The 14,792-nt window shown below is 44.1% G+C and overlaps 2 protein-coding genes across 7 annotated transcripts in view; both read left to right on the top strand.

Annotated features, from left to right (window-relative positions):
* The first annotated feature begins 22 nt into the window (after positions 1–22).
* LOC112078247 (zinc finger protein 782) lies at positions 23–1,851 on the top strand. The gene is made up of 2 exons (XM_024144539.2): positions 23–1,077; positions 1,255–1,851. The coding sequence occupies exons 1-2, from the start codon at positions 186–188 to the stop codon at positions 1,335–1,337; spliced, it is 975 nt and encodes a 324-aa protein (XP_024000307.2). The 5' UTR covers positions 23–185; the 3' UTR covers positions 1,338–1,851.
* A 2,451-nt stretch (positions 1,852–4,302) lies between these two features.
* The window catches only part of LOC112078248 (zinc finger protein 239), a 19,284-nt gene continuing 8,794 nt past the window's right edge, over positions 4,303–14,792 (top strand). Inside the window, exons 1-5 of one of the 6 annotated variants that reach the window (XR_011478531.1) lie at positions 4,526–5,436; positions 5,721–6,551; positions 6,825–7,755; positions 11,349–11,502; positions 14,234–14,487. Coding sequence is in view for 1 of the 6 variants with exons in the window: in XM_070441992.1 (XP_070298093.1) it covers positions 6,452–6,551; positions 6,825–7,396 (672 nt within the window). In the remaining 5 variants the exon portion in view is untranslated. Of the gene's footprint in view, positions 4,506–4,525; positions 5,437–5,720; positions 6,552–6,824; positions 7,756–7,778; positions 7,982–11,348; positions 11,503–12,732; positions 12,854–14,233; positions 14,488–14,792 lie in introns of those variants that run through there. The other 5 variants (XR_011478532.1, XR_011478535.1, XR_011478533.1 and 2 more) reach the window with 5 other exon arrangements.

Raw genomic sequence — 14,792 nt, forward strand, 5'->3', positions numbered from 1 at the left:
CAGTAAACTTAGACTCAGTCCCAGCCATCACTCTGCAGSCGGGGAGAKRCCCTCTAYATCAGGAGAACCTGASTCWGWCTCACTGACTATATCTGTCCTGTCTCATCCCCACAGGASAGAKTCYCAGCCATCACTCTGCAGSCGGGGAGAGACCCTCTACATCAGGAGAACCTGAGCAACACCAGATGAAATGCAGAAYGAGGCAGAAAAAGACCCACCCATGCCCAGATTGTGGGAAACACTGCCAGACATTATCGGCACTACAAATACACATGAGAACCCACACAGGAGAGAAGCCTTACGCTTGCTTTGTGTGTGAGAAAACGTTCATTATTAGACAAGCTTTGAAAACACACCAGCGAACACACACAGGAGAGAAGCCTTATACCTGCTCTGAGTGTGGGAAGGGTTTCGCTCATCAATGTAGTTTGAGATACCACCAAAAGAGGAATTCTGAACAGGTTAAAACAGACCCGAATGAGAAGATGACCTGCTGCTGTGGACAAGAGTTCTCCTCAAAGTGCGTTCTGGAGGTTCACTTGAAGACGGACACTGGAGCCAAGCCTTACACCTGCTGTGTGTGTGGCAAGAGGTTCAATAAAGAATCRTTAAAAGAACACCAGAGATCCCACACAGGAGAGATGCCTTACTCTTGCTCTTTCTGTGGCAAGGGTTACTATCACAAACCGGCTTGGAAAGCCCACGAGCGAACACACACCGAGGAGAAGCCCCTGTGCTCTGTGTGCGGACGGACCTGCTCTAGTAAATATACGTTAAAAGTCCACGAGCGAACACACACAGGAGAGATGCCTTACCTCTGCTCTGAGTGTGGCAAGGGCTTCATCAGTAAAGGACTCCTGATGACCCACGAGCGATTCAACTGTTCTGGGGGAGAGGAACGACAGCGAGCAAAGAGATTTCACAAGTGTCCGGACTGTGGGAAGGAGTTCACACAAGCAAACAAACTGGAGAGACACATGAGAACACACACAGGAGAGAGGCCTTACCAGTGCTCTGTGTGTGGGATGAGSTTCAACCAGAAAGGRAATCTCAAAACGCATTTTAAAGTGCACACAGGTGAGTGTCCTCCTTTACCAATAATACATCCTGATGGACTACTAGCAAACTGTCAGTGATCAAAACCATGTTGTTTAAAACAACATGTAAACCAWGACTTAGTATACTCATCCACACCTTAACAATAAACATTGTTGCATTGTGTCTGTCTCTCCGTCCGTTTTGTCTGTCATGCAGGCAGGGATCCCAGTTTTCTGCCTGACATGGACATGAGGACGACTCTTCAGAAGCAGCGAAACAACCTCGGACAACAGACATGATGTTGGGAAACCACAACGCTGCCTGAATCAGATTGGCAAGGAGGGAACCCACAATCTACCGGCACCACAAAACCCAACACCCACCGGCACCACAAACCCACAACCATCCGGCAGCGCAGAGGGAGGGAAGCCACCACCTCCCGTCAGCACAGAGGGAGGAAACATCCCTCCACCTCCCGGCACCACAGAAACCCACCATGTCCCCCAGGGGAGAAAAAACACTATCTCTGCCCTGAATGTGGCAAGACCTACACCCGGGAATACGACCTCCGAGTCCACCTCAGAACGCACACAGGAGAGAGACCGTACCAGTGCTATGACTGCGGGAAGGCCTACGTCCGGAAAAACAATCTCCAACAACACCGGCGGTCACATGCTCCCAAGCCCATGGGACCGACCCGCCATTTAGGCAGACCACCCAGGGTGGGCTCTAGTAGTGGAAGGTCTAACCAATCACCCAGGGTAGGAAGAGCTAAGCAAAAAATACATACATCAATGAAATATGAGAGACTCATGCCCTTACCGCAGATGGAGAGAGGACACTGGCAGTACTGGCACCTTTAAACATGGGGCTGGGTCCATATCTTCATCCCAAATGGCACGCTATTCCCTATATAGTGCACTACTTTTGACCAGGCCCATATGGGAACCTTAAGGGCTCTGCTGAAATGTAGTGCACTATATAGGGATAGGATGCTATTTTGGACACCACAATGCCTCTTATGACTACAGAATCGTTCTTCTTTTGGTGTGTGCTCATGTCTGTATGCACTCACGTATTTGTGTGTGTGTTGTTGGTCAGTACAATACAGCCACTGTGTTGTGTAAGATAATCATACTATGTATCCTGTGCATTTTATTTCATATATCTTATTTTACTTATTGAAGCTATCATGATACTAAGAAATTACTTGCATTTCAATAACGCCATGGTCCAATGAATGAACATTTGGGGGAAAAACGTCTCTCCTTTATTACCCTTATCCAGGACACGACACACCGACGTCACAGATGCGCGACTCTTTCGGCGGCAGTAAGAAAGCATTCAACATAGCTAGATTGACGTTCTTATTACTTCTAAACAAAATACACTTTTTGGGGTTCTTATAGTTACAATGATGTTTTCATTCTTTCGTGAACAGTCGCTAAGATTATATTTGGTTGTGATCTTTGCAAAATAACTATTTGGATGTAGCAGTTGTTAGCTGGAATGCTAACGCTCATTGATTATGGCCTGTCGCAAAAGCTAGCCAAAAAACATTTTACTGGTTGAAGTTTACGTGTTTAAGTATAATGCAGTTGATTTGTGATGACACAAACATTCTATTAAGCAGGACATTCATACGAGCCTTAAAATCCAAGTATAAACCAATAGTAGTGTGAAATGCACTCATAAGCAACATGTAAATAGAGGCTTTTTTGCTGGCATTCTATAAGAACTCCCCCTTGTTCTTCCACCAACTTGCGGGGAATGTTTGCAAACAGAAAGGGGTATTAAAACATTTGATTTCAGAAGCGGTCAGATAGCTACAGGTAACTGCCAGAATAAAGGAAACGGGTTCAGCCAGGGCTCTCCAACCTTGTTCCTGGAGAGCAACCCTCCTATACGTTCGCTCCAACCCCAGTTGTAACGAACCAGATTCAGCTCATCAATCAGCTAATTATTAGAATCAGCTCATCAACCAGCTAATTATTAGAATCAGCTCATCAACCAGCTAATTATTAGAATCAGCTCATCAACCAGCTAATTATTAGAATCAGGTGCGCTACATGAAGGTTGTAGAAAAAACCTACAGGACGGAACAGTGTTGGAGAGGCCTGCTTTAAACCTACAGGATGGTATCTCAGGAACAGTGTTGGAGAGCCCTGTTAAACCTACAGGACGGTAGCTCCGAACAGTGTTGGAGAGCCCTGTTAAACCTACAGGACGGTAGTCCCCAGGAACAGTGTGGAGAGGCCTGTTTAAACCTACAGGAGGTATCAGGAACAGTGTTGGAGACCTGGTTAAACCTACAGGAGGAACAGTGTTGGAGAGGCCTGGTTTAAACCTACAGGACGGTAGCTCCCAGAACAGTGTTGGAGAGCCCTGGTTTAAACCTACAGGACGGTAGCTCCCCAGGAACAGTGTTGGAGAGCCCTGGTGTAAACCTACAGGACGGTAGCTCCCCAGGAACAGTGTTGGAGAGACCTGGTTTATAACCTACAGGAGGTAGCTCCCTAGGAACAGTGTTGGAGAGCCCTGGTGTAAACCTACAGGACGGTAGCTCCCCAGGAACAGTGTTGGAGAGCCCTGGTTTAAACCTACAGGACGTAGCTCCCCAGGAACAGTGTTGGAGAGCCCTGGTGTAAACCTACAGGACGGTAGCTCCCCAGGAACAGTGTTGGAGAGCCCTGGTTTAAACCTACAGGACGGTAGCTCCCCAGGAACAGTGTTGGAGAGACCTGGTTTATAACCTACAGGATGGTAGCTCCCTAGGAACAGTGTTGGAGAGCCCTGTTTATAACCCACAGGAACAGTGTTGGAGAGCCCTGGTTTAGCGTGATCACTCAAATTGGCTTTAATGAGGGACGAGTGTTTCCAGGTATTTGTTGTTTTCCTTTAAATTAAGACAGAGATCCTTACTAAAGAGTGACCGTTATTCGTCAATCAAGTACACGGGTGGAGCGAAAACCTGCAGACACTAGGCCCTCCGCAGAATAAGTTTGACACGTGCTCAAGGCAGCGTTCCCAAAACCATGCCAGGAAAATGCATCCTATAACATAATTTGTATTACTCATTTACTCAAGAGTTTCACTCCAACATCAGACATATTTACAATATATTTGTGTTTAGTGAGTCTGCCAGATCAGAGGCAGTAGGAATGACTAGGGATGTTATCTTGATACATGCTGAATTTAACCATTTCCTGTCCTGCTAGCATTCGAAATGTAATGATACTTTTGGGTGTCAGGGAAATGTATGGAGTAAAAAGTACATTATTTGGAGTAAAAAGTTGTCGAAAATGTAAAGTACAGATACCCCCCAAAACTACTTATGTAGTACTTCAAAGTATTTTTGACTTAATTAAGTACGTTGCACCACTGCAAGAGATCTGTAATCTATTGCCTTTAACTTCCAGACCGCATTTCGGCGCTAATGCACACTCAAAAGACAACCTAAACCGGAAGTACGAAGCCAAAAGAGTTTGACAGTTATTTACCAGTTTATTTAAATGTACATTGTAACGTTAGCATAGCTATTTGTAAAAAAGAATACAGTAACTTTCGATTAAATATTCTCAGGCGTTGGTATTTCCCAGCCTCCATCCAACGAGACGCGAGGTTACGACCAACAACATTGGCAGTCATCATAAATTAAAACTAAACTAGATTTATATCCAATTTATCCGTTAGCTAGCTAGCTCAGGGATTGATTTACAATGGAAGAGGTAGTAGTCTGAACGTGTGCTAGCCACATCACTTTTCTGCTCTGCAAACTGCTCGTGTGTGCTATACCAAATGGTGCGGCTAGCTTGCAAGTCAAGTTGCTCAGTATTTGTAGAGTACAACGCATGCTAGCAACAGCAGTACTAGCTAGCTACGTTGTTGTTGCTTGATGATGTGATTTTGTTTTCTAGTAGGTATCTAACGTTAGCTAACATAAGCTAACTGGCCAGCGCTAGCTAGCTAGGTGAAATGAAAATCCAATGAAAATGAGCTGCTGTAATTTGGTTTGCATTGATTGATCGTTTTTAAACCAGGTATATTTAGTTGGAACGGTTTCTTTACTGAGAAATGGTCATTTCTATAACAAGCAGAGACATTGCCTTGCTGTTAAGGATGGTGTCATATTGCTGAGTCCATCTTTCATAATGAAGCTTGTTGTGAAAACTGCCTGTCACTCTTCATCATATAGGATTCTGAAGACCCGTCCAGCCGTCTCCATCCTGCTCACTGAACCCCAACCCACTGTGTCCCCGGGTCCTGACAGAAACCATGGTGATCAGAAAGAACACGCAGGGTCAGGAGAGGGTTACTGTGAGTCTGGACATCAACATGAAACACCAACATTTAATATCGTAGTCAAAGAAGAAGAAGACTGGGAACTAGATAATACAGGTGGGTAGCTGGAGCCAGGCTCTTTAGGTCCATCGGGCTCTAATCAAAAGTGGTGCACTATATAGGGAATAGGTGGCATGATTTGGGACTCAGTCTTGTATGTTGCCCTAAATTGAGAATGGGAGTAGCACGGGAGGTGGTGTAAAACAATGGAGAAACCCAGTAGGTATGTACAGTAAACTTAGACTCAGTCCCAGCCATCACTCTGCAGCGGGGAGATGCCCTCTAATCAGGAGAACCTGCTCAGTCTCACTGACTATATCTGTCCTGTCTCATCCCCACAGGAGAGAGTCCCAGCCATCACTCTGCAGGCGGGGAGAGACCCTCTACATCAGGAGAACCTGAGCAACACCAGATGAAATGCAGAACGAGGCAGAAAAAGACCCACCCATGCCCAGATTGTGGGAAACACTGCCAGACATTATCGGCACTACAAATACACATGAGAACCCACACAGGAGAGAAGCCTTACCTCTGCTCTGAGTGTGGGAGGGCTTAGCATCAATGTAGTTTGACATACCACCACCAGAAGAAACATTCTGAACAGATTAAAACAGACCCGGATGACAAGATTGGCTGCTGTTGTGGACAAGAGTTCTCTTCAAAGAATGTTCTGGAGGTTCACTTGAAGACAAACGCTGGCGACAAGCCTTATGCCTGCTGTGTGTGTAAGAAGACTTTTACTCATAAAGCATTACTGAAAGTACACCAGCGATCCCACACAGGAGAGAAGCCTTTCTCTTGCTCTCTGTGTGAGAAGAGTTTTACTCAAAAAGGAAATTTGACAACACACGAGAAGTCGCACGCRGGACAGAAACATCCTTGCTCAGTCTGTGGAAAGAGTTTCACWCAGAAAGGCTARCTGAAGATTCATCAGCGGCTTCARTGTTCTGAAGGGGACTRGAGTTCCTCTGTATCAAGAGAACTTGAACACCGACAGAGGAGAYCTAAGGAGACTCACCGATGCCCAGACTGTGGGAAGGAGTTCCCTCAAACATATTACCTGGACAGACACATGAGAACACACACAGGAGAGAGGCCTTACCAGTGCTCTGTGTGTGGGATCAGTTTCACGCAGAAAGGAAATTTAAAAACGCATCAGAAAGTGCATACAGGTGAGAACACTTTATGCTGTCATTGATTTATTATTATTGATTAATCATGATTGATGACGACAGCCTACACTCCTAACAGCTTAACATGTTGCATGTAAAACATTAATGGAAGTAGTAGGACCCTGGTTTGCAAGCTACAAATAGTGTGTGGGCTACAGAGAGAGAGAAAAAACAAAGTGGAATTAAAACAAATAGGGCATTAAATGACATTTTAAAACTAGGAAATAGGATATCTGAAACAGCTCAGATTTGCACACTGTTTCTTTCCCACAGGAGATTATCCCAGCTCCTGGTCCACTGGTGAGGGGAGTCCCTGTACYTCGGGAGAAGCTGAACAACACCAGGAGAACCACACGGCCGTCACATCTCACGGCTGCCTAGTGTGTGGCGAGGAATACTCAAACCTCCCAGAACTACACAAACACATGAGATCTCACTCGGGAGAAAAGTGTCTCATCTGCCCRGTGTGTGGCAAGACTTACTCCAGAGAATTTGACCTCAAAGTCCACCTCAGAACACATACAGGAGAGAAACCCCACGAGTGCATCGAATGCGGCAAGAGCTTTGTCCGTAAACAAGGGCTCCGGCAGCACCAGCGGACACATGATGCCAAGCCCATCGGACCGACCCGCCAGTTAGGCAGGCCAAAGCAGTTAACCACCATGGACAGGCCAAAGCAGTTAACCACCATGGACAGGCCAAAGCAGTTAACCACCATGGACAGGCCAAAGCAGTTAACCACCATGGACAGGCCAAAGCATTCATCCAGGGCTCAGATGTCCAAGAAAGTGCCTAAAATGGAGAGTGATACAGAGATGCAGGACTGCCAGTACTATGACAATTAACCGCGACTTTGTCTCTTAGTAGGTAGAGTTCTTCTCGCTGAAGCTGTGTCTGTGTTGTCGCCATCTCTGATCAGTAAGATAATTATGCTAATTCTCACTCATCTCATCAATCAACATATTATGATCAACAGAAAGGGGGGGYYAAAGTGTCCCTTTTTTGGGGGGGTCAATTTTTCATCAATGCTGTGATGGTGCTAAGAAATCAACAGTGACTTGTAGCCCKCTTGTGAAATGTTCCTCACTGATAATAACCATGTCATGATTAATAAAGAAGCATTCTGGTTAGGACACCTGTTGTCTTTCCCTCCAGGCACAGCGTCCTTCTCGAGAMAATTTCGAGTCCATTCACAATGCATGAGGTTAGCTAACGTCAGCTAGGTAGGTAACTAGTTGGCGCCATAGAGATCCTATTAAATTACAAGAGGGGCTATGCCATAAACCCTCAAAGTTCCARAGTGGAGCCAAAATGGCAGCCATCTTGGTCAGGGAGAAATACAAAACCAGTCTAATTGGTATGAACGGCAGTAGGTGATGCATTTCCTGCTTTTACTGATGCAGGAAAATAAAAGTAAGGCATGTGATGTATCAGAAATTGTGTCGTAAATTACATTCAACCTAAAATATTGGTCATATAATTAGAAATACCTGTTATACAGGTTTTATACAAATGTTCTGTATAAATAYTCTCTAAAATATATGCAAACAGACCATAAATGTCTCCGGGTTTTTTTCTTGGAAAGCTGTGACTGCTTTTATATCATACAATATTACTACTTGTTGCATTTACAAGTTGTCTAGTTAATTTAAACAATTGATGTAATCATTCCTGTAAATCTGCCTGGCTAGCGAGCTAACACACATACAGTGCAGATAAATTCTTCACATTAGGTGAGATTCTACATGTTATTCTGTGTGTAACTCACAGAGATCCTATTTAATTAGATTAGGTGAGATTCTACATGTTATTCTGTGTGTAACTCACAGAGATCCTATTCAATTAGACTAGGTGAGATTCTACATGTTATTCTGTGTGTAACTCACAGAGATCCTATTCAATTAGATTAGGTGAGATTCTACATGTTATTCTGTGTGTAACTCACAGAGATCCTATTCAATTAGATTAGGTGAGATTCTACATGTTATTCTGTGTGTAACTCACAGAGATCCTATTCAATTAGACTAGGTGAGATTCTACATGTTATTCTGGGTTATAAGAACCTGTGACGGAAACCATGACTGTAAGTCAGGGTTGGGGTCAATTTAAATTGAAGGCAGTCAATTCAGGAAGTGATTTGAATGTAAAATGGAAAAACATTTTTTTATTTTTTATTATAGTCTTTTATTTTTCAACTTATTGAGAAGTCATTGAAAATAGATGTTTTTTTTTTCAATTATTGAATTGGAATGTCAGTTTACTTCCTGATTTGATTGAGTTAAACTCAAATTGACCCCAACCCAGGTGTAAGTGGTTTTGAGTGACTGAAAGTCTGGTTATTCACACTTAGTTTAGCACAGCTCAACATTACTAACGTTACATTATGGAACACTTCACATCAAAGAAACAACTGTACCGGTACCCCCTGTATATAGCCTCACTATTGTTATCTTACTGCTGCTCTTTAATTATTTGTTACTTTTATTTATTTTTGGGGGGTCTTTTTTTCCTTAAAACTGCATTGTTGGTTAAGGGCTTGTAAAGTAAGCATTTCACTGTAAGGTCTACACCTGTAGTATTCGGCGTATGTGACAAATAACATTTGATTTGACACTGGCAGCACTACTATCTCTACCCTCTTTCAGAAATGTGCACTTGGTCACGACCTCTCATGCATTCAAAGCCATTGGATTGGTGCAAGCATGGCTAGAGGGAGTCTCCACCATATTCCTTTTACACCAATCCATTCCTTTAAATACATGAGGGGGAGTGTGCGAGTGCACAAGGGTAGAGAATCCAATTGTAACCACTGGCCTTTGACCGAGTACTCGTAAACTCACACAGAGTCTTTCATTCCTGCAGAAGAGCTCCCCTGGTTTGTACCCTGTTGAGGAGAATCCCTCTACAATAAGATGACCTGCCCACCACCGGGAGGAGGTAAAGAGATCTCACCACTGTTCAACGTGTGGAGAAGAACTGCTCATATAAACTAAGGTTACACGAAGGTTAGTGAAGCCTCACTGCTGCTCTGTGTGTGGGAGGGGATTCACACAGAAAGGAAAGGTGAGAAGAACCGACCCCGAACAATGGAAAGACATTCCACATCTCACATTTTACGTAAGAATAATAATAATCTCACGCTGATTTAAGTTATTCTGAGACAGACTGTGAAATGTGTCAGTTTGATGTAAAAAGCTAACTAGATCTCAGCTTCAACCTCTTCCATGCAGGACTGAACCCCAGGTTGTGGTCTCCTGGTGAGGAGTCCCTCTACATCAGGAGAACCTGAACAGCACCAGGAGCACAACACAGCTAGGAAGACTCACCTACCAACTCCACAGATAGACATGAGAACTCATTAAGGAGAAAACCAGCCTCACCAATGCTCTGTTTGTGGGAAGCCATTCACTGAGAAAAGGACAATTAGAAGACCACTAGTTAGATAGAAGACCACTAGTTAGAAGACCACTAGTTAGGAGACCACTAGTTAGAAGACCACTAGTTAGTGCATATTAAAGAGAAGCCTTACCTCTTCCCTGACTGTGGGAAGAGATTTGTCCGTGGAAGCTACATTCAAATGGGCTTAGAAGTCACGAGAGAACTCACACTAGAGAAAGACCCTACAGCTGCCCTGTGTGTAGAAAGAGTTTCAAGCAACAAAATCAAGTACCAAAACATTTATAGACACACACTGCCCCARCTGTGGAAAAACGTATGSTTCAGAAGATTCTCTCAAAGACCACTTAAGAGTTTASACAGGGGAGAGATCTTACCTTTGTGCTGAATTTTATTTCACCTTTATTTAACCAGGTAGGCCAGTTGAGAACAAGTTCTCATTTACAACTGCGACCTGGCCACTTAAATAATGTTTACATACTGTTTTACCCACTTTGTATGTATATACTGTATTCTAGCCAAGGCTAATGCTATATTACTACTGCTATACACACCTTTTCTATTCATATACTGTCTACACACCTCAACATTATACATTGACATTCCAGACTCGGACATTGCTCGTTCTCATATTTCTTAATTTCCACATTTTTATTTTGGGTTTTTGTGTCTTGTACTGTTTGGTATTACTGCACGAGCAAGAAACATAAGCATTTCACTGCACCTGCGAAAACATCTGCGAAATATGTGCACGTGACCAATACAAATTGATTTTGATTTACTAAGGCGCACCAAGAAAACGACGTAAACCAAACACGGAAGTAGTAATGCAGCTAGCTGATGTTAAACAAAGTTTATTTATCGCACTTCAAAGCATTGTAGCTAGTTCCATACAGCTAATATCACCAGATATAATTTATGATACGGTTATGGTAACGTTAAGTATTATTACTGGCTGGACTAGTTAACGTATGGAACTAACGCGGGATTTCCGCCTCTGCCAGTTTATGGGCTACAATACTACCAGTTGTAGCAGCGCGCTATCGTTAGCTAACATTTCTCCCTCACAGCACAGCAAGAGACTGGAATAACTCTGGCACAACAACATATTCTTTGATATTTTTGAAGCCATTCAACAATGCATGAGGTGAGAAGACAAACTCAAACTTATTTGTTTGCTAACGTTAACTAGCTAGCTAAATTAGCTAACGCGTTAACGTTAGCTAAGCAACTTCACTTGTCAGAGTTGAATAAGTCGATAAGTTGTCAGGACGGTTAGCAAGTTTCTCAAAATAATACGTTATCAACCCTAACTAGGCTAGTTGTTAGGACTGTAACAAAGCTTAATTTAATTCTTGATACAATGTGTGATGTGCTCTCTCACCTTGGCTTTTTTTATAGTTTGATGAACACCAACAGTCAAATTGGCGGAGTCCTGACTGTACCATGGTGACCAGAGCAGCAGACTCCAGGGTCCCGGATGGTCCAAAGTTTTAACATTGTATTCAAAGAGGAGCCAGAAGACGATCATGAACCTTGGGTCAGAGAAATACTGGTGAGTGTGCAAATGCCTTTCAATAGTTGTCCCATGTAGCTGGACACTGGATAATCTGAAAACAAGACCAAGGTTTTTCGTCCCAAATGACAACCCTTTAGTGCAATACATTGATGCTGTATAGGGAACAGAGTGCCATTTGGAACGCATATCATCTTTGTGGACATTGCTTTTGTAATCAAGAGCATTAAAGCTGTAGCAGCAACCAGTGAGCAGACAGAGATGGCTTTATTAGTTCATTGATAGTCCAATAAGATCCCACTTGAGAAAAAGCTCCACCTTGTCCTCTGACAGGTCAGGTGGAATCATCCCCATACTGCTTCGACCAATCAGATCTCAACAAGTGTGTAGGGTCTATTTGGAACTGGGCCTCTAATGATGTTCACTGGAGCTAGACGGACCGGACTCTTCCTATATCTCCACAGGAGAGAGTTGCAGCCTTCATTCTGACAGTGAGGAGGTTCTACCTCAGGAGAACCTGAACAACAGACACAAACAACAACAACACAAATCCAAGAAGACACACGGTTGCAGAGTGTAGAAAGTAGTTCCCTACCTCATATAAACTACGCAGACACCAAACAGATCCACCAAGGGGTGAAACCTTACCGATGTCTGCATCCAGGAAGAACTTGAAGCTACACCTGGTAGTGCACACAGGGAGAGAAACCTTACTCCTGCCCTGTCTGTGGCATGGGCTTGACTCAGCAGGAAAATATGACTGCCCACACTGTAGAGAGAGAGAGAGAGTGTAACGACACTGAGGAGGAAGAGGAAGAAGAGAAAAGGGAGGAAGAAGAGGAAGTAGGTGGATTGATACATTCTGAAGGAGATTTAGGTCATTGGGATTCTCTTCAGCTCGGTAAGTAGTGGTGAAAGGATGCCTTTAAAAACATAATAGATAGACCCCAAATGGTACCCTATTCCCTACATAGTGCACTACTTTTGACTAGGCCCATAGGGTACCCTATTCCCTACATAGTGCACTACTTTTGACTAGGACCCATAGGGTACCCTATTCCCGACATAGTGCACTACTTTTGATTAGGGCCCATAGGGTACCCTATTCCCTACATAGTGCACTACTTTTGACAAGGGCACATAGGGTTCTGGTCAAAAGAAGTGCACTATAAAGGGAATAGGAAGTCATTTGGGATCAACTCAACCAATACTACCATAGTTATTGACCTATTTGCTCTATTAGTAGATCCTTATTATTTTCCTCCACAGGAATGCGTCCTGCCTCCAGCCACGGCAGTGAGGAGACTACCTCTACATCAGGAGAACCTGAGCAACACCAGGAGAACCACAACACAGCCTTGTCGTCTCACCAGTTGAATCATCAGAAAGCCCCGTCGTCTCACCAGGAGAACCACAACACAGCCACGACGTCTCCCTGGGAGAATCATCAGACAGCCCCGTCGTCTCACCGGGAGAATCATCAGACAGCCTTGTCGTCTCACCGGGAGAATCATCAGACAGCCCTGTCGTCTCACCAGGAGAACCACAACACAGCCTTGTCGTCTCACCAGTTGAATCATCAGACAGCCACGACGTCTCACCGGGAGAATCATCAGACAGCCCCATTGTCTCACCGCTGCTGTGCCTGTGGACAGGAGTTCCCTGGTGCCTATGACCTCATGCTACACCAGAGGACTCACTATATAAGGAACCGGGTGCCATGTGGGACACATACCATGACTGCACACCAGCAAACATCCGCTGTAAAGAGAGAGCGTGGTCACACCGAGGAGGAGGAGGAGGAAGGAGAGGAAGTTGGTGGATTTATTAAATGTGAAGAAGCAGCTACTTGGGATCCTCAACTCGGTAAGGGGCTGGGATATGATGCTATTAAAGAACACAAAGGTTAGTCCTAAATGGCACCCTATCCCCTACATAGTGCATTACTTTTGACCAGAGCCTGCATAGGGAAATGGGTGCCACTATACTATACTACCATAGGGGTTGGGTTAAATGCGGAAGACACATTTCAGTTGAAGGCATTCAGTTGTACAACCGACTAGGTATCCCCCTTTCCCGCTTCATAGTAATGCACCTACAGGTAACTGCTAAAAAAGAGGAAACATCAACATAAAGTGTTTTAATTCCGTTGGGCCACAAGCCAGAACATCTTTAATGTGCCTTGGCATGAATTCTACAAGGGTCTGCAACTCTCTTGGAGGTGGGCCACCATGAGCCAGAACATCTTTAATGTGCCTTGGCATGAATTCTACAAGTGTCTGCAACTCTCTTGGAGGGATGCGACACCATTCCATTCTTCTACGATAAATTCCATCATTTGGTGTGTTGTTGTTGATGGTGGTGGGAAAACGCTGGCTCTGGCCTCGCTCCAGAATCTCCCATAAGTGTTCAATTGGGTTGAGATCTGGTACTGAGACGGCCATGACATGTGGTTTACATCGTTTTCATGCTCATCAAACTATTCAGTGACCACTCCTGCCTAGTGGATGGGGCGTTGTCATCCTGGAAGAGACCACTACATCTGGATAGAAATGATTCAAACCAGGTTGACGGTATCAGTCAGATGGCAGTGTATTGATTGGTGTTTATCTTGTCCTCTAAGGGGTTGATTGGACCTAACCCATGCCAGGAAATGCACCTCCACAACATAACAGAGTAGCCAGAATACTAATTGACTCAAGTGTTTCCTTTATTTTGGCAGTTACCTCTATTTGCTCTATTACTAAATCCTTATTATTTTCCTCCACAGGAATGAGTCCTGCCTCCAGCCACGGCAGTGAGGAGACTACCTCTACATCAGGAGAACCTGAGCAACACCAGGAGCAGCACAACACAGCCACGACGTCTCACCGCTGCTTTGGCTGTGGACAGGAGTTCCTGCTGCCTATGACCTCGTGTTACACCAGAGGACTCACGTAGAGAGAGGCTTCAACAAGTCTGTCTGTGGAGAGCTGTTCTACCGGAAAGAGTTATCAAAAACACATCATCAGAAAGTTGACACAGGTGAAAAGCCACAGAGACTTTTTTAAATAATGAGATTGTTGTGTGTGAGCAGCCATGTCGGGAAACCATGACTGCTAGAGTGTAGCCAAAGTGATTTGAGTGACTGACAATATGGTTTATCACACTAAGTTTACCACAGCTCAACATTTAGTGATGTTGCATGTAAAACTCGACTACAGTACCAGTCAATAGTTTGGACATACCTACTCATTCAAGGGTTTTCTTAATTTTTTATTATTTTTACATTGTAGAATAATAGTGAAGACATCAAAACTATGAAATAACACACATGGAATCATGTAGTG

The sequence above is a fragment of the Salvelinus sp. IW2-2015 genome, unplaced genomic scaffold (genome assembly GCF_002910315.2).
Source record: "Salvelinus sp. IW2-2015 unplaced genomic scaffold, ASM291031v2 Un_scaffold5446, whole genome shotgun sequence".
In the NCBI taxonomy this organism is placed as follows: domain Eukaryota; kingdom Metazoa; phylum Chordata; class Actinopteri; order Salmoniformes; family Salmonidae; genus Salvelinus; species Salvelinus sp. IW2-2015.